The 18,547-nt window shown below is 43.9% G+C and overlaps 1 protein-coding gene across 6 annotated transcripts in view; it reads left to right on the top strand.

Moving 5' to 3' along the window:
* The window catches only part of MAPKAP1 (MAPK associated protein 1), a 273,352-nt gene that overhangs the window by 225,199 nt on the left and 29,606 nt on the right, over nt 1–18,547 (top strand). For all 6 annotated transcript variants that reach the window (XM_033191183.1, XM_033191206.1, XM_033191157.1 and 3 more), the window contains 2 exons: nt 783–923; nt 17,323–17,460. In XM_033191183.1, the coding sequence (XP_033047074.1) occupies nt 783–923; nt 17,323–17,460 (279 nt within the window). The remainder of the gene's footprint in view (nt 1–782; nt 924–17,322; nt 17,461–18,547) is intronic.

Genomic DNA, 18,547 nt, shown 5'->3' with positions numbered 1-18,547 from the left:
AAGAATATTAGTATGTTTCAGGCACATTATGGGCTGCTGTGATTGCCTGGCTAAAAAAACGTGTTCTTCATTCAGGAGGCCGTGGAGCCAGGGAAGATTTTTGAGCACCAGGCTTCTTATCTGTCTCCAGTATCACATATCAGAGTGCTCTGCATGCACAGGGTGCTCTCTGAGCTTTTGGTGAATGAATCAATGATCCAACCTTTAGAAAAATGGATCAGAAAATCTGTGACCGCTGGACTGCAGAGGGGGAGCCTGGTGACGAGGAGTCCAGTGTTGAGGCTGTCACACCCAAGCACCAGCAGGTGCCCCCTGAGCCATTGGAGGCTGTGGGGCGCAGGGCGAGAGGCAGTAAAGAAGACGGTTTGGGAATCTTGGAAAGGACAGAGATTCTTCAAGGAATGTGGATTACTTTTGTGATTAGGAAAATCACATTTGGAAAAAAAACAAGCATGATACGGCTAACACCACCCATGCTTTTGTGGTTTTGACTCACTCTTGTGGACTGAGCTTCCTGCTGAGAGCAAGCAGGAATTTTTCTATCCTTGTATCCCTGCTGCCCAGCCAAGGACCTGCCATAGTGTTTGTGGAATTAATTGTTGAGTGATTAATATGTTACCATTCTCTGTTTACTGGAATGGCATTATTAAGTCATCACTCAGCCTTTTCTTCTCCAAATTAAATAACCCATATTATTTTAATTTATCCCAAAGCATTTTAAGCAGACACCATTTGCCACGCCTCATGTATCTTTATGTGTTAAACTGCCTTTTCCTCCCCAGGTTCAAGGGCAGACGGGGTTTTTGAGGAGGATTCGCAAATTGACATAGCCACAGTACAGGATATGCTTAGCAGCCACCATTACAAGTCATTCAAAGTCAGCATGATCCACAGACTGCGATTCACAACCGACGTACAGCTAGGTAAGTGCGTGAGCAGATGATGAGCTGGCTCGTCATGTCAGCAGTCAATGTAGAAATGGGGAAAGAAACAACATACAACTTTTATGTGACCTGAATGACTAAAGGTAATTTGTTTTCTGAGAAAATGTTTAAACAATGAAATTTGAAGTGCATCCTTTTTCCCACTTGAGTGCTCTGTCTTGTCTTCTTTTTTATGAAGCAGAAGATTAGAAGTAGAACTAACTTTGAGACTCTTTTCAAACTGATTGACTTCAGTGAAGTTCCATAATTCTTTTCATTCTGTAATTCTCTTGCCTGCTATCCTTAGAACTGCTTTGTGACGGTGCCACCTGCCTGTTCTTACTCAGCTAACTCATTGCTTATTCATTCAGGCCTTTATTCAGGAAGTTTTTTAATGATCTCAGAAGGTATATTTGGATCTTCATCATATAATTTGGAACTTTCAACTAATATTTGGGATTAATTTGTTCTAATTATGTGCTAAATTTCTGTTTTGACTTAAACCAAATAGGAGTAGGAAAAGTGTCATAGTAAGCAACATACTATTAATACATCATCATCATCATCATCATCATCATCATCATCATGGCTGCCTTTTATAGGTATCTGCTATGTATTAGTCACCGTGTTAAGTGCTTTACATGTACTACTTAACTACCTAAAAGGTGGGGTATTCTTACTGTCCCCTTCTAACAGGGGGTGTAAATGAGGTACAAAGCAGTCAAGTCTCATGCCCAACTCACACAGTGGGTAGGTGGTGGTGCCAGGAGCAAACCCTGGTCCAACCAACTCAGGGGCATCTGCTCCCTAATAACGGGTCTCCCATATAATGGCCAAGGGAGAGGAAGAATGGGTAGTCATGCCAGGCTCACCCAGTCAGGGAGCTGAGCTGCACCCTGTCTCTGCCACACCACCCCTTCCTACGTCTCCTTTTAACTCCAAGGTTCATTTATTTCATGTTTCTCACAAATGCTTTGTATGTTTGTCATAATAAAATATTGTCCAATGTTGGCATTAGTTTGAACCTGGATAACTCATGAGAGGCCTCAAAAATCTCCTCACATGTTCCTACCCAACTTAGTGATTAAGAGATGGGCAAGAGAATCACAAATGGTTTAAATTTGTTAAATGCTCTATCAATAGACAGCCATGTAACCTTAAGCAAGTATCTTAATCTTTCTGAGCCTCAATTCTATCCTGCTTGAATGGGAATATCAGTAGTACCAATGACTCAGGGTTGCTATAGGGAACAAGTGAAATCCGACATGTAAAGCACTGAGTACGGGGCCTGCAGTTGTAAATTTCCCTATGTGAGAGCTGTTAGTTGGGAGGCAGTAGAGTGCAGCGCTCAGAGGGCGCACGCAGGAGTTGGAGGCCCAGGTGCAAACTTTGCTTGTTTATTAGCTGTAGCACCACTGGCAAATGGAGCAGAGCCCCAGTTTCCTTATCTGTAAAAATAAAGATAATTTTTTAACTATGAGGATGAAATGCCGCAGCACGTACAGAGAACTTAGAAAGGCACCTGGCCTCTAGCACATGCCTAGTGAGCATTAGCTGCTAAGATGGTGGTGGTTCTAGCAGGCTGATCAGATGAGGCAGCACTCAGTAACTTCGAACCAAAACAGACACCACCTTTTTTTCCCCTCTGCATTAAGCCCTCAACTAATGTCCTCAATAGATTCTTGGAAACTGTAACTTTAAGTGAAATGACATATAACAAAACTGATTTTTTTCCCTTATCAACATTATAACAAAACGACATTGAATAAAATGATGTACATCATTTCACTTAAAGTTGAAGTTTCCAAGAACCTATGAATGACAGTAAGTGAGGACTTACTGTAGCTCTTCTTCCTCACAAAAACCTTAAATATTTAAAGTGGTAAAATTGCTTATTTAGTGTTGATTCTTAAATCTTAAAGTCATTCAGTGTTCCTCCTGGGGATATTTTTCCTACTGTATTTCAGAAATAAGCATAAGACTGATCAAAAAGAAGCCAGTTTTCAAAAATAAATAAAAGAGTACATACAATATGATTCCATTTATATGACATTCACAAATACAAGGAAATAATCTTATGTAGGAAGTAATGATACTGGTTATTCCAGGGGTAAGATAGTAGTAGTGGCTGGAGAGGGGCTTCTAGGAAGCTGGAAAGGGTCTGCTTCCTGATCTGGGTGCTGATTATGTGGGTCTGTAGACTTTGTGGAAAAGTCATGGTATATATACTCATGATTTGTGCACTTTTTCTGTATGTACACTTTCTTTCTTTGTTCTTTTTTTTTTCTTTTTTTTTGACAGCGTTTTGCTTTTGTTGCCCAGGCTGGAGTGCAGTGACATGATCTTGGCTCACTGCAGCCCCTGCCTCCTGGGTTCAAGCGATTCTCCTGCATCAGCCTCCCTAGTAGCTGGGATTACAGGTGCCCACCACCATGCCCAGCTAATTTTTTTGTATTTTTAGTAGAAACGGTGTTTCACCATGTTGGCCAGGCTGGTCTCGAACTCCTGACCTCACATGATCCACCACGCCTGGCCACACTTTCAGTTTGTGAAAGTAAGAATGCCACTCAAACATCCAGTTTGTGTTTAGCTGCAGTACTTGCCCAATAGCAAAGGGCCTGCTTTTTCTGAATGGGCCTACTTTTAAGAAGCCAATAAGTAGGCTGGGTGCCGTGGCTCACATCTGTAATCCCAGCACTTTGGGTGACAAAGGTGCGCCGATCACTTGAGCTCAGGAGTTAAGGACCAGCCTGGGCAACATGGTGACACTCCGTCTCTACCAAAAATACAAAAATAGCCAGGTGTGGTGGTGCCTCTCTGTAGTCCCAGCTACTCCGGAAGCTAAGGTGGGAGGATCGCTTGAGCCTAGGAGATCAAGGCTGCAGTGAGCTGTCATCACGCCATTACACTCCAGCCTGGGCAACAGTGTTAGACTCTGTCTCAAAGGAAAAAATGAAGTCCAATAAGTATCCCAACTGTGGTCAAGACAGAGGGCCAAAGCAAGGTCCCAGGTGAGCATCATGAACAGATCCATCCCTGCTCATTCCCCATTGTGAACAGCACCGTCTTGGAATCATAACCAAGATCATGAGCTTCTTTCCCCACTTTTTTCCAAAGGCAAAAAAGACAAACTTTTAATACATTAGAGCCTGACTTGTAAATTATTTCAAAGGAAAAAGTCCACAAAAGGCTCTGTGGGAGGAGCCCAAGCTCTGCAGTCAGTCAGCACTGAGTTCGAATCTCAGCCTTGCCACTTACCTGCAGTGTCACGTGGACGAGTCTTTTCCCTTTTCAATCTTAGTTTTTGCCATGTGTGAAATGGGGATAATAATGTTTACCTTTTAACATTCTATGAAAGTGTCTGGCCCATAGAAGCATATTCTAAGTGGTAGCTTATCGTAGTGTTTTATCATTGTCATTATTATTTATTTTGCCTATTGCCCTCTCTCCAGGTCCACCATCTTGAAAGTATTAAACCAGATCACTTAGATTATGGGGTGGCTCTCCTGGCAAAGTTCCACTTGTGACCACAATGGAGACTTGTCAGGTAGACGTGAATGATGACAGTCATGCAAGTATCTCCCTGGTTGTTGGAAGTGAGGCGACTGGAGGCTGGGGCATCGCTTCTGAATGCTTCCAGTGGCACACATGGCGCCCTCTGGTGTAGAGTCGCATCTCAGAGGGGCTTCTAAAAGAGGTGATGTCAAAACATTTGTTTCTGTCATCAAAGTTCAGTCTTTATCATTATAACCAGAAATTTCATTAATTGGTCCTAAGGAATTTTGTGACAATCAGACAAACTGCCCATGAGTATTATATCATGCACTGAATAAATAAACTCATTTTCCCGTCCTACGTAGATTACACAGGTATGTAATTGAAGACCCTCTCTCCTTACAAAGCAGGTGTCACTGTCACATTCTAACAGCAACAAAAACCCACACCTAGCAATCCAGAAATTCTTTTTTCCTGAAACATTCTACTGCCAAGAGTAGGGAGGCAAACAGCACACCCTGTATGAGTATTCAAGTGAGCAGCTGGATTCTGAGATGGGTAAATAATTTATTTTATTTCACCTGACTAGCCAGGTTCTTCAGGTCCTTCCTGACACTGATGGATGGTCACCTCCACCTGTCCATCCTGTGTCAATCAGAAGAGAGATTTCACTTGGTCCCTGTGGCAACATCTTTTAAGTGGAAAGTGAGTGTGTGTGGCATTTGCCCAGGCTTCCTGCTGATTCCACAGAAAACCACTCGTCCACGCTGAATTAGCGGTAGTAAGAGCCGCAGCTGAGGATCGGAATCCCTGGGCTCTGCAGTGCCACCACAGTTGCTTGTCTTCTGATGGGGTGGTAGTGGTCACTGTTCCATTTGTTTCTGAGAAAGTCAGGGGATGAGAGGCTCAAATTTTGACCTGCAAGACCCAAACTTAAATCAGTTTTCCACCAGACTTTTGTTTTTTTTTGAGATAGAGTTTCGCTCTTGTTGCCCAGGCTGAAGTGCAGTGGTACAGTCTCGGCTCACTGCAACCTCCGCCTCCCGGGTTCAAGCAATTCTTCTGCCTCAGCCTCCCAAGTAGCTGGGATTATAGGCACGCACCACCACACTCAGCTAATTTTTGTGTTTTTAGTAGAGACGGGGTTTCACTATGTTGGTCAGGCTGGTCTCGAACTCTTGACCTCAGGTGATCCACCCACCACGGGCTCCCAAAGTGCTGGGATTACAGGCGTGAGCCACCGTGCCTGGCCTCCACCAGGCTTTTCTATGACCGAAAAACTCCTTTAATGAAACATATGACACAGCTCTCATCTTTTAAAATAACTGCAATAAGAAACAGAATTTTTACAAAGCAGTTATTATCAAGTGCTTACTGTGTATCACGCACTTTGCTAATCGTTCTCTTTGCATGCACTGGCACCTGAAATCAAAGCACTATTATTAGATAGTACCGATTTTATCACCATTTTTTATATGATGAAACTGGGGTGTAGGAAAAATCTAGTAAATAAGCTGGATTAAGAATCCAAGACTGTCTGAGGCTGAGTCCTGAGCCTAACTACTATGACTTGGGTGCAAATCATTGTGCTAATTCTCCGTGGAACTATGACAACTTACAATACAGCAAGAGCTTTCTCTGTGATAACCTCATTTAATCCACACAGCACATTGATATTGTTGTTCCCACTTCATGACTGAGAAAACTGAGGCTTGGAGGAGTTTGGAAGAACGTGGTTTATGTAAACCACTGTGTTGAGAGGTACATAGCTATTACTTAGTGCTAACTCTCCCACACCTCAGGCATCAGATATACGGAGAGTTCCAGGAGAACTGAGGCAGAAACCCAGTCCCATATGCCAGACCCAGTCGCATACCACAGGTGCCAGTCCACAGGTATCACTAATAATTCACCCCCAGACCAGGCAGGATGGCTCACATCTGTAATCCCAGCACTTTGGGAGGCCAAGGTGGGAGGATTGCTAGAGGCCAGGAATTCAGGACCAGTCTGGACAAAATGACAAAACCCTGTCTCTACAAAACATTTAAAAACTTTAGCTGGGGCCGGGCGCGGTGGCTCAAGCCTGTAATCCCAGCACTTTGGGAGGCCGAGACGGGTGGATCACGAGGTCAGGAGATAGAGACCATCCTGGCTAACACGGTGAAACCCCGTCTCTACTAAAAAATACAGAAAACTAGCCGGGCGAGGTGGCGGGCGCCTGTAGTCCCAGCTACTCGGGAGGCTGAGGCAGGAGAATGGCGTAAACCTGGGAGGCGGAGCTTGCAGTGAGCTGAGATCCGGCCACTGCACTCCAGCCTGGGCGACAGAGCGAAACTCCGTCTCAAAAAAAAAAAAAAAAAAACTTTAGCTGGGTGTGGTGACGCATACCTGTGGTCATAGCTACTTAGGAGGCTGAGGCAGGAGGATCCCTTGAACCCAGGAGTTCAAAGCTGCATTGAGCTAGGATTGTGCCATTGTACTCCAGCCTGAGTAGCAAAGCAAGACCCTGTATGAAATATATATATATAAAGAAAAAATAACTCAACTGCACAAAGAAAGTGATTACTTCTAGTTGGCCAGTTCCTAAATTTGTGCATATTCTTGCTCTTCTCCCACCCCTAGTATCTGGAGATGGATGTCCATGTACTGTGATACGCTCCTCCTCTTTAGATGTTGTTCGTCAGCCACCTCAGAATCTGTTCCAACACAGTCCTATAAGCAACCCCTACCAGTCAATTGAAGGTAGTTCTTAAATTGAAATCTCTTTGCCATTTCTGCTCTGCCAGCCCAGAATCTTACCAAACAAAGTCGTCATTCCAAACCAGTCCTGTATTTCTCTAAAACATTCTTGGAATATTTCATCTTGTCTGCTTTCCTTCTGTCAGTCCTAAAAAGTACAGATGTCCTTCAAGTGTAGACCTTACTTGAGATTCTACCAAGTTGAGGTTATTTCCATTAACTTGATCTCCCATATACCTGATCCTATGTGCCTGACCACTTGAGGGAGGTCGCACACTGAGATATGTGCTACCCAAATGGGCCAAGGCTGGTAGGGGGAAGTAAGTTAGGGGAACATTGAAACAGAATGGGTCAAGCGGTGAATGCAGCCACAATCTAGGAAACCCATAGTATATTATCAATAAGTATTTGTTGGCTGACTGGCAGAAGCTAAATTACAATGCACCAGCCAAGGGAATGCACAGAAACAAATGCGAGAACCATGGCAAAGAGGACCAAGACATCCCCACAGTGAACACCTCTTATATGCAGAGCACCTCAGAGCAGTGGGTCTGACCCTGAACATACATCAGAGTCACCCCGTACCTGGCCTCATCCCAGGCCTGCTGGCTCAATATCTCCCCTAGATTGTGGTGTTTGGGGGACACAAACTCACAGTATTGGAAGGACTTTCTTACCCCTTATCTCTGTCCAAGCTTGTTCTTACTGACTGGGTAGGTCAACCTGGTTTTTCTGATGCAGTCTCACGCTGAGAAGTGATTTGATATTTGCACTACTTGGACTCACTCGGTTTGTTTGCCTCGTTTATCAGTGTAGACCCTTCCCATGTCACCGAAGGGATTTGTTACTGAACACGTAAGATACCATGAATTCCATCTTATCAGCATCGCATCTATAACCTAATAAAATAATTCTGTGTAGGGTATACAGAGTCTGTATAGGATTTATAGATAAATGATAGAAAATGACTTCTACCAAAAGGTTCCATGGTTACTTCCATTATCTTTTCATAAAACTATCCATTATGTATAATCATAAGACTTGTGATTATGGTAATTCTCAAAATATCAAGTACAATACCACATGTCCTAAAGAAGGCAAAAAGGTTTCATCTCATAAACTGGCTCCAGTCAAGTTTATAACGGCTGCCCAGAGCTTTATGCTGAGGCAGCATCTCCAGCTGTGTCTGAGGGCAACATAAAGAAACTCTGTGATTGATTAAAAATGTCTGCCCTGGGCCTGAGCATGATGAGAGGCAGCATATTTGCCATTTCTTGTCTTCCCTGCCTTATCTTTCCTACTACAGTTATTATTTAACCCACTAGTCAATAACCACAGGCCGGCACTCAAAGGAAGACTTTATTACAGTGTTATTTTTGAGTATACAACATGCAAACTTAAGAAACATGGTAATAGCACAAGAGTGAGTGGAAGCAGCAGCAGTGACCTGGACTGCCTCACTCCTCAGGCTCACTCTCAGGCTAAACATGGTTCTGGGTGGCCGCATGAATAAGATATTTTTCCTTGTTAGTTTCCAGTGAGGTACCTGTGGAGTACAGTTCAAGTAATCACATAATCTGAATGTGCATGTTCTTAGGAAGTGGATTGATCTTCCATGTTTCCATTTCACTTCCCCGTTGAACGCTAAGGAGGTGCCCCTCTCCATTCCAAGACACGAACAGAAGGAGGAGTGCGTCACATTTAACTCAGAAATCCCTGGGTCCACTGAGTAACTTGAAGATGGAAATTCTGATATTAAATGATTGCTCCATCCCTATTGTGACAGCATTTCCTGAACCAAACTTTGGAATTGACTTATACTAATGAAGTGATGAGGCAGAGGATGCATGCTATCAAGACTGCCTCCAGAAAGCTCCGTTACCACTTTTGCACTAAATGTAGTGATTGGCTTGGGGAAAAATCACCTAACTGGGAATATTGGAAACACTGGGGGCTTTTTCTGAGGCATATCTTCCTCTATCTCCCTGCTCCCAGAGCCACCCTTTTGAGAATTCCTGTGGAGTAGTCCAGGGTTATTAATGACGTGTCAGGTTCCTCAGATGGCTGAGAAAGAAGTGAGAATTGGAAGAAGTTGAGAAGCACTGGCATGATGGAATTAATGGGAGTCAGATTCATGAGAGTTCATCCAGAGTTCTGTGCTCCTTTGATCACTTCCTCATCTTTGGCACCTGAGCTCCAACAGCTCAGCAGGGCCTGAACATGGGGACGATCAGGTTTTCCCCACTCTACAAGTGATACTGTAAATTCTCTTAGGGCCCACTGCTTCCTAGCCGACTTCATAGGCTCACCCGAGGTATCCATTTACTGACAGAGTATTTAGTGTGGTGATCTAACTGTCCTAGTGCAGAATCTTTGTAAATGCCTTCTCTGCAGAGAGAACTTAGCACTCATCCAAGGTCAGGTCTTTCTGGGATTAAACAGTACCAGGTCTCATTTCATAAGCTCTGCCCTGGTGCTGTGTCCTGTGCTGACTGCTGCTCTGCATTCGTTCGTGTCCAGGCCACTCCTTGGTTTGCATGCCAAGCCTAACAGTCTAGTCAGGTATGCTTGGACTTGTCACTGAGTCTCTTACTGACCACATATTGGAATTGGCAGCTTTTAGCTGTGGTTCTAAACCGTTTCAGAATGGTTAGTCCTTTGAATGAAACCAGTGATCCTGGGGCCTAGAACTCCCACTTGATCTCAAGAAAGTGAAGCTCTACTGGGTTTCATTTTAGTTGTGACCTGAAATATGGTTTTGTCATCTATTTTGGGTGCCTTAAATTGCTGGAGAGAGCGCTTTTTTATTGTAATGCATTTGATCGGTGTGTGAATATGCAGTGCTCCTGCATGGCAGGTGAGCTGGTCTGTTTAAGCCCTGGCCTGGTAGTATGAGGAGATGAATTATGGTTATAGCTCTGTCATTAATGGGTGACATCAGACAAGGCATGTCCCAGCCCTGAGCCTCAATTTCTTCATATGGAGAATGAAAACCCCAGACTAGGTGATCTCTAAGGTCTCATTAAGCCCAAACAGCCTGTGTGTCTGATCTTGTGTGTAAATTCAGACAAGTTTCAAAGACTTCCCTGACTGCTCTGTGGATGCTATCGATTGGCTGTGTGTATTCAGCAAAATCCACTCTGGCGAAGAGTTGTTCAGTGTCATTCCCTAGGGGCTTTTCCAGGCTTTCATGGGCTCTAGGTAACCTGAAGACGAGAGGAGTGAAGAATTGTATAAAAAGCTGCTCCAGGATTTAACAGCAGTGGGACGTTTGTAGCCTTAGATTCAAAGCTGTAGGAAATTAATGAATGAACCACAGCTTATGATGTCTGAGCAAATAAACAATAACAGGAAATACACTAAGACATGAAATGCTAAATGCCTTAATGTTTGCCAGAGTGGTGTTTTAGCTTTTTTAAGGTGGTATTTTAAGAGTACCATAGGGGAGGTTGTACCTCCCAAGAGTCAAGCAGTCTCCTCTGGGACAATAGGAAACAGTTGGCAAGTCAGAACTCACCAGATAGCTGGACCTGGACTTGAACCACCAAGCTCTCCAGTTTACTAATTTGATTCACCACAGGCTAGTATACCATTTCATCTTTCTGAGGTTCATCTTTAATAAAAATCTGAGTGATAATTGAGCTCTTACGTGCCAATGTGTGCTAAGTTTTTATGTACTTATGCCATTCCATCTCATGACACCCAGGGAGTTGGTACTGTTGTTACCCCCCCCTTTACAAAGGAGGATTCTCAGGCTCTCCAAGGGAGCAGTGACTTTGCCCAGGATAACACCAGTGGGGATGTGCCAGCACAATCAGGGCCTCCAAATTGGTGGCCTGGAGAGCCGGTAGGATGAGGATTCCCTAGCACACAAGTTTCTACAACTCCAGGTCTGAGAACATTCTTCCTGATTCGAATTGAACTCTTGGAGGTTGTGGGGAAGAGAAGTGCCCAATGACACTTGGTAGTGGGAGGTTACTGGGGGGATTTGTGGGGATGAAGGCATTGGTCTCCCCAGCTGGATCCTGGTGCTCCCAAGGCTGGAATGCAGAGAAGGTCCCAGGGAAGATTCTTCTCGCTTCCAATCCTAGGGCCGGGCAGGTCCTTTATTCACCTCCCTCTTGTGGCTCCCTGAGCTCCCCAGACTCGACCCTCATCACTGAGTCTGTGTCACATCCTTAACCCAGTGCCTGACTTCTGATAATAATCGTTAGAAGGAGTAATATTCGTCGCTAGCTGTGTAACAGGCATAATGCCAAGTCCTTGTCATGCCTTATTTCACCTAATCCTCACAACAAGCACATGAGGTATCTATTATCATCTCCATTTTATAGAAATTTTTCCAAAGTCACATAGTTAGGAAGTAGGAAAGCTGACATTTGAACAGAGGACTTTCTGACTCCAGGGTTCCTATCCCTAAGCCCCCTCTAGTGCTGCCTTCAAATGTAAGATGGGATAATAGTGCCTTGCTGATTAGAGGTATTCTAAGCTCTCAATAAGCCGCTGTGCACAAAAGGACCTAGTGTGGGGGCTACCCAGAGTGGGCGCTCAGTCTGTGTTAGAAAAAGATGCTATGCAGTGCTAATCTCCTTTTATGGAAACCTTGGTTAGTTAAAGCAGACAAGGGTCTCCTTGTGATAACTCTAAAGGCTTGCACAAATAGTTTCCCCAGAGAACTGTATACACATTAGAGTTGCGTTTTTGTTTATTTTGAGCTGTCTTGTTGAGGAAGGATTTATATGCCGGCGTTGATGTAGGACAGCAATCAGGCAGTGTTTTCTGCCTTTGACAGTTGGTGTGATAGTTTGCTTCCAGTGAAGTTTGACTCACTGTATCTGGAAGCTGTCAGAAGTGGGAGCATGAAAAGGTCATGACGGATGGCTGTGGATAAGTGGTTAGGGGAGAGAGCTGGTAAGGGAGACAAACTGCCTCCCTTGTTTCCAGGAGAAGGGGCTGACCCTGGCTGCTCCCGGCCAGCCCCCGTGTTCTCTTTTTCTCCACCTGCCAGAACTGGAAAGAAGTCTGCTGGGCTCCACTTTTGAGAGGGGCACCAGGTTGGGTGTAGTGTAGCTCATGAGCCCTTCCCAGCAGCACAGCCCCTGGCATACCACTAAACTGCTAGAAGTTCTGCTAGAGAAATTCTGCTAAAAAAAAAAAAAAAAAGTTCTGCTAAAGAACTGCTAGAAGGAAGCATTCTTTCATTAAGGATCACTTCACCATTTCAAGACTTCAGCATACTTATCCTTCCTCACATTTTAACAGTCAAGAAAGGATACTGAATTCTGAAGTGGAAATCAAAAAGTGTCAGCTTTTAAAGTGATGTTTGTTTTTATTTTTGGTGAAATGTTTATTTTGGAAAAAATACAGAAAAGGAAAGGATATAATTCTACTAACCAGAGTTGACCACTGGTACCAGGTTTTGGAGCACATCCTTTTGATATCTTTTTTTATAAATGTTTTTTGTGTCCTTTTCACTTACTATTGTGTTATAAGGATTTTTTGAGTCAAGACTTTTCATGGTTATGTTGTATTTCGTCATTGTTGGATCAATTATTCCTCTGTTATTGGCCACTTAAGTTGGAGAAATGTGAATGTAACAAAAGCTAGTTTCTCTTATTTCCTTGGAAATAGATTTATAATTTGAATTACTTAAAACAGTGCATACTTGACACTAAGGAGTGCCTCTGCCATTCCTTAAATGACTACGCAAAAACTTTAGCTGAGGATACCAAAACTATGCTTGGTGGTCAGAATGAATATTGATTGGATTTCATGCTCCAATTTGCCATGTATGGACAAAAATAGATGTGTGCATTTATTGGCATTTGTGAACATTTATTTGTTCCTTGGTGAAAATTGAGAGGAGATGGGGGACTGCTTGGGCAGAGCTCCTTATTACTAATACATCTTCTGACTCACAGCTGAGGCTGTGCAGAGCAGCAGAAAGAACCAGGACTTGAGACCCAGGTAGCTCTGGGTCTGAACAGTGGCTGTTCCACGTAGATGCTCCCTGACCTAGGCAAGCACCTTCCCCTCTCCTGGGATATGTTATGTGAAACATTTGGCACAGTTCTTGCAGAATAGTGTAGTGGCTGAGGGGCACATTCTGGAACCAGACTTCCTGAGTTCAAATTGCAGCTTTGCCACTTACCAGCTGGGTGATCTTGGGCAAGTTACTTAACCTCCCTGTGTTTCTGTTTCCTTGTCAGTAGAGTAGGATGAACATAGTAACCAACTTCATGAGGTTATTAAGAGATTTGAGTCTGTGCACACAGTGGATTTCTAACCATGCTGGCACATTGTTGATGGCAGTTAATGTTAGCTGTTATGTTAATATTGGAGGTGCTCAGTGAATGGTGTCTATAACTAGCATCATGCCTGTTGGGCCTAAGGAGGAAATTGTACTGAATGACCCTGATGCCCGAGCCAGCTAAAGCAGAAACAGCAGTGAGCCCACCAGGGTTGCACCTTTGCTCTTTACCTAGGCCTTTGCCTTAAGGAGTCTGAGCCACAGGGACCGTGCGTGCAGCAGCCTTCTTCTCCCGGTGCTCTGCTGTCACAGGGAGACAGTGCTGCTTCTGCCTACAGCCCACTCACTCCCCTTAGCATAGAGAAGTGGCAATGACAAGTGGGGTACTACCCAACCTCCACACTTGTGACCCCAGTAGCCTGGCTTCCACAACCTCTTCCCCCACCCCTCATCACCGCGGCGATGCCCCAGGAACCTCTCTGACTCCCTTCTCCCTCACACAGTGCTCGCAGTCATTTGCCTACTCCTAGTGCTTTTGTCTTTAATATGCTCATCCCCACTGCACCCCAGCCACAAATGTCCCTGTCCCTGGTCTGGGCTGTGTCACCTGCCTACTCACTGATCTCCCCTCCACCAAGCTAACTCCTCCTTGTAACTAAGAAGACTACCAAGGGCTCTGAAGCTAAGGACAGAGAGGCCTCTGTTTGCCTCCAGGCTGGATTCTAGGCCTCCTCTCTCTCTTCTGCAGTAGGTGTGTTCTCTTCCTGGGGGTGCTCAGGAAGAGGGCTCCTCCCGTGGACTGCCTCAGGCTGAGGGCTGCCATGTGGTAGCAGGAGCAGATAGGGTGCTGCGGTGCTGCCTGCGCTGCCTTAAGAAGCTGAGACTTACACAGGTATTAAGAAGGTAAGATTATTTAATGTACAAAAGGATTTTTCCCATCAGGAAAGATTCCCCTTCAGGTTCCTTTAAATAGTGACTCCTCTAGGCAGGCGAGTGTTTTACAGATCATTAACTACTTGACTGAAAGCCTACAGGGCAGAGAAACTTAAAACTAAGTGCTGGGAGCCCCTGCCAATTACAGATCAATCTAAAATGAAGATAAAGTAGCTCTGGAACTAGAAGTCAGTGGGAAAATGTGATTCGATTCAGAAAAAAATCTGATTCACATGCAACTTTTTTGGAACACACCAGTTGTTTAAATGATATTCCACCTGTCTGCCCATCTTGAACCTATTGCTTTCATCTCCCACATCTTCATCCCCAAGCCCTGGTCTTGGGGTTCCCCTCTGTGAACAGTAACTGCACAATAACCCCAGGAAAGGGCGGCGTTGGGAAAGTGTTCTGTGGCTGTGCAGAGCTTAGGCAATTGATGCAGAGATACTGCTGGTAATGGATGAACTATACGGTAACAATTTGCAGATAAAAATAATAGAAGTTAAAGTGTACTTTACATGATAAAAGAAAGATGAAAGAGGACGAGAGTCTGTTACATCTGAGATGGTTACAAAAGTCCTGCTTTGTGAAGTAGGCTCTGTTGAAAAGATTGATGCAATGGGGAGTGACCTTGGCTTGGAGCAGGAGCTGGTGATGTATGTATGAGCATCCCTCTGCTAAATGGACCCAGATTTGTAGCACTAATATACATGGGAGCCCAGAACCAAACTCAGTACAGCAATAAATCAACAGCCACTTTGGGTGTCATTTCTGGTTTATATTCCACTATTGTTCTATCACTTTAATTCATGTCACTATCATCTTTTCATCTGGAACAGTTTTATATAATTTTCCAGTGGAGTTACCTGACAAATCCTATCAAATTAACAAGGTACATTAACAGTATTGACTGACTACGGCTTCAAGAATTGCAGGACCATAGAACAAAATTTTAAAACCATGTCTCTGGTGATGATTTTTTTTCCCCCATTCTTTTTGAGAGAAGGATGTGGAGCATAGTTTATTTTCACATAAGAGATATGCACATTTATTCTGCTCTGCTCATTTTGACTTTTATAAATGTCAAAATAAGAAGTAGAAGGGGAACACAGACACACACACACACACACACACACACACACAACCGACAACCATGGCTTCGATACTTCTTTCAGGGAACTATAGAAATGTCCAGATCTTTAACAATTAATGACCAAATTGGAGGCAAGAGTGTAACTGGGTAGTCGTAATCTATTTTAACTGAAATGTAATAAAATTGGTCTCCTGATACATTCTCACCCTCCTGAAATTATCTAGACCTGAGCGTCCAGAGTCAGCTGGACTTACGACATTATGCCTAATTGAAGTATGGTGTTCCTGAAATAGGTCTAACGACAAATTCCAGCGTTCGATTAGTAAAAAATACCAATTGTTCATCTTTACCAAAGACCACACATACTGACCAGGGTACAGCAGCCATCTCTGCATTGTCTCCCCTGGAGACAGCGGAGGAGCCTCGACTGTAGTCTCTCTGCACACAGTCTTCTGCCTTTGTCTAGCTGGTATTTGGGATTTATTGATTCATAAAATAAAATATAAATGAATGAAGAGTGTAGCGGACCTGATCACTAGGATTTTGTTTGTATTTGTTTTTTCAATTTTAAATTTGCCGTCAAACTGTAGTTGGGGTGTATGTGTGTGTTTTATTTTGGGAGGAGGTTCATTGAACTGTTTCTTTTATCTGCTGCTGCTTTTGGCTTACTAAGTTTTCTCACATTTTGTTCAAAAATTTGAGTGTGATTCGTAGGATGAAATATGTTAACTATGTCTTTTCCGTTTTACTGTGTACATTTGGTTATTTTAATTATTTCTTATATCTTCATTTTGCTTTTTTTCACTTTGACCCTGACCTTTAAACTATGGCCTAAAAATTAATTACTTTTAAGGTTCCATATGGGGCCCACTGTAGAAGGCATGTTAAAGGTTTTTGTCTCACTTCATGAACAGATTCCTTAATTTTCAGCGAAAGATGAAAAAGAGCACATCTAGCCTAGATGGTGTGTGTCGGGCTGAGCATGTACTCCTCTGTAGTACCAGAAAAGCAGTTCCTGTGCATTTCCACACTTATTCCAGAGCCCCTCCGGTACCTGGCATTTCCTTTGTTCTGCAAACACCTTTATTCCCAGTCACTGTACAACATGTTGTCTTGTAAGCTCTAAAAATGAAATCTGAAGTGCCAGCATTGAGCATTCTGGATTCCTGTTATAAAGTCTTTGTTGCGTAAAGCTCACACCCAATGCTGAGTGTCTCCCTCAGCAGGGGGGCAGTGACCTCTGCAGCCTGAAGCCAGGCTCCAAGACTTGAACTTGGAAGGTTTTATGTAAGGGACCTTTTAATCCTCTCGTGACTTCCCTTAAATATAGATTAGGTAATTATTTAGTGTCACAGAAAGGAAGAGTTATTTTATTCCCCTATTTGTAGTGTATAAGGTTGTTTCAGATCAGAAGCTGTTCATTGGTAGCTTAGCTATTTAAACATAGGGATGTTACAGATTTATCTGTCCACCCCAGATCTTCTTAAATGAGAACAACAACTCAGAGCATCAATCAAAACTGTTTTTTAAATAAACCTGATAGTTATTTCTTTACAATATAGAGATAATGTATGGCTATAAATAGCCTCTCTGTGTTGGATCCATGTTATATCTAAGAAGGCTTGTTTCTTAATACCTTCTCATATCGTTTGGGGAGGCTCCCCCACCCTCAACTCACCCACCCAGGAAACCAGACTGTGCAACTTGTGTGTGCCATTTGCAGTGTCCGTATGTTTGTCTCAGGAAGCCCGTGGCATTCCCCAAAGCCCTAAGAAAGAGCTCATATTCATGCAATTTCGGGTTTATAAAACAGGTCAAATGATTGCCCTACAGTCACTTACACCTTCTACTTCTTGTGGTTTCTTTTTTGTCCTCCCCTTGGCTTACAGGTATCTCTGGAGACAAAGTAGAGATAGACCCTGTTACGAATCAGAAAGCCAGCACTAAGTTTTGGATTAAGCAGAAACCCATCTCAATCGATTCTGATCTGCTCTGTGCCTGTGACCTTGCTGAAGAAAAAAGCCCCAGTGAGTAGTCCCTTTTATTTATGTCTCCTTTCTCTCTTTCCCTCTCTTCCCTTCTGTGTGCTGGGTGCCAGGAGGATATATTGCCACCGTGTCCTTTTTTCCTTGGGTCTGTTTTAATTCATTACCAGAAATTTCTTTTAATCAAACGGGATTGTATTATGGTGCCCAGAGCCTGACACGTGCCCCCATCCTGTTCGGTCTTGATGGCAGCAGAGAACCTCGCAGTCCACCTCCTGACCTCAGCAGCCCAACCCTGGGAGCTGGGGGCACAGGGCCAGATTTCTGCTGGGAGTTTGCACTCTCCAGAGCCCTCATTTTACTTTGTGCTCCCTTCCCTTTACCATTTGGGGGACTTGACCAGTCAGACCTGGATCTGCCTTCCTTCCCTGTGAGATGGAGGGAAGCTGGGGATTTCCCAAGGCGGCAAACGCCTAGATTTAGATATATCCATCATGCCGGAAGTGTCCGCACCCCCCAGATTATTGGCAGCTGCATGACCTACTAGCTCATAATTAAACTCTTGCCTGGTCCTACAGAAGAGATCACTGCTGGCCTGGCATTCCTCCGCTTAAATTATCAAAGTAGATACAGTCCAGTTATGTATTTTGGCATATTATACTTTTGCAGTTAAGTAATTGGGTGTAGCATTTAGATTAATCACTTAATCATTTTTAGGACTCCAGTCCTGTCAAGGGGCAGAAAGGGCACATAGATCACACGGAAATTCCTCTGTGAAAGAAAAAAATTTTAAACTATGTAAGGGTTCGTTAGTTACCTAGAGAACACTATAAGATAATGGTTCTAGGCTGGGCGCGGTGGCTCAAGCCTGTAATCCCAGCACTTTGGGAGGCCAAGACGAGCGGAGCACGAGGTCAGGAGATCGAGACCATCCTGGCTAACGCGGTGAAACCCCATCTCTACTAAAAAATACAAAAAACTAGCTGGGCGAGGTGGCGGGCGCCTGTAGTCCCAGCTACTCAGGAGGCTGAGGCAGGAGAATAGCGTAAACAAGGGAGGCGGAGCTTGCAGTGAGCTGAGATCCGGCCACTGCACTCCAGCCTGGGCGACAGAGCGAGACTCGTCTCAA

This window comes from Trachypithecus francoisi, unplaced genomic scaffold (assembly GCF_009764315.1).
Source record: "Trachypithecus francoisi isolate TF-2019V2 unplaced genomic scaffold, Tfra_2.0 Contig01585, whole genome shotgun sequence".
NCBI lineage: Eukaryota > Metazoa > Chordata > Mammalia > Primates > Cercopithecidae > Trachypithecus > Trachypithecus francoisi.
Note: the sequence above shows the minus strand (reverse complement) of the source record. Positions and strands in the feature narration are given on the sequence as shown.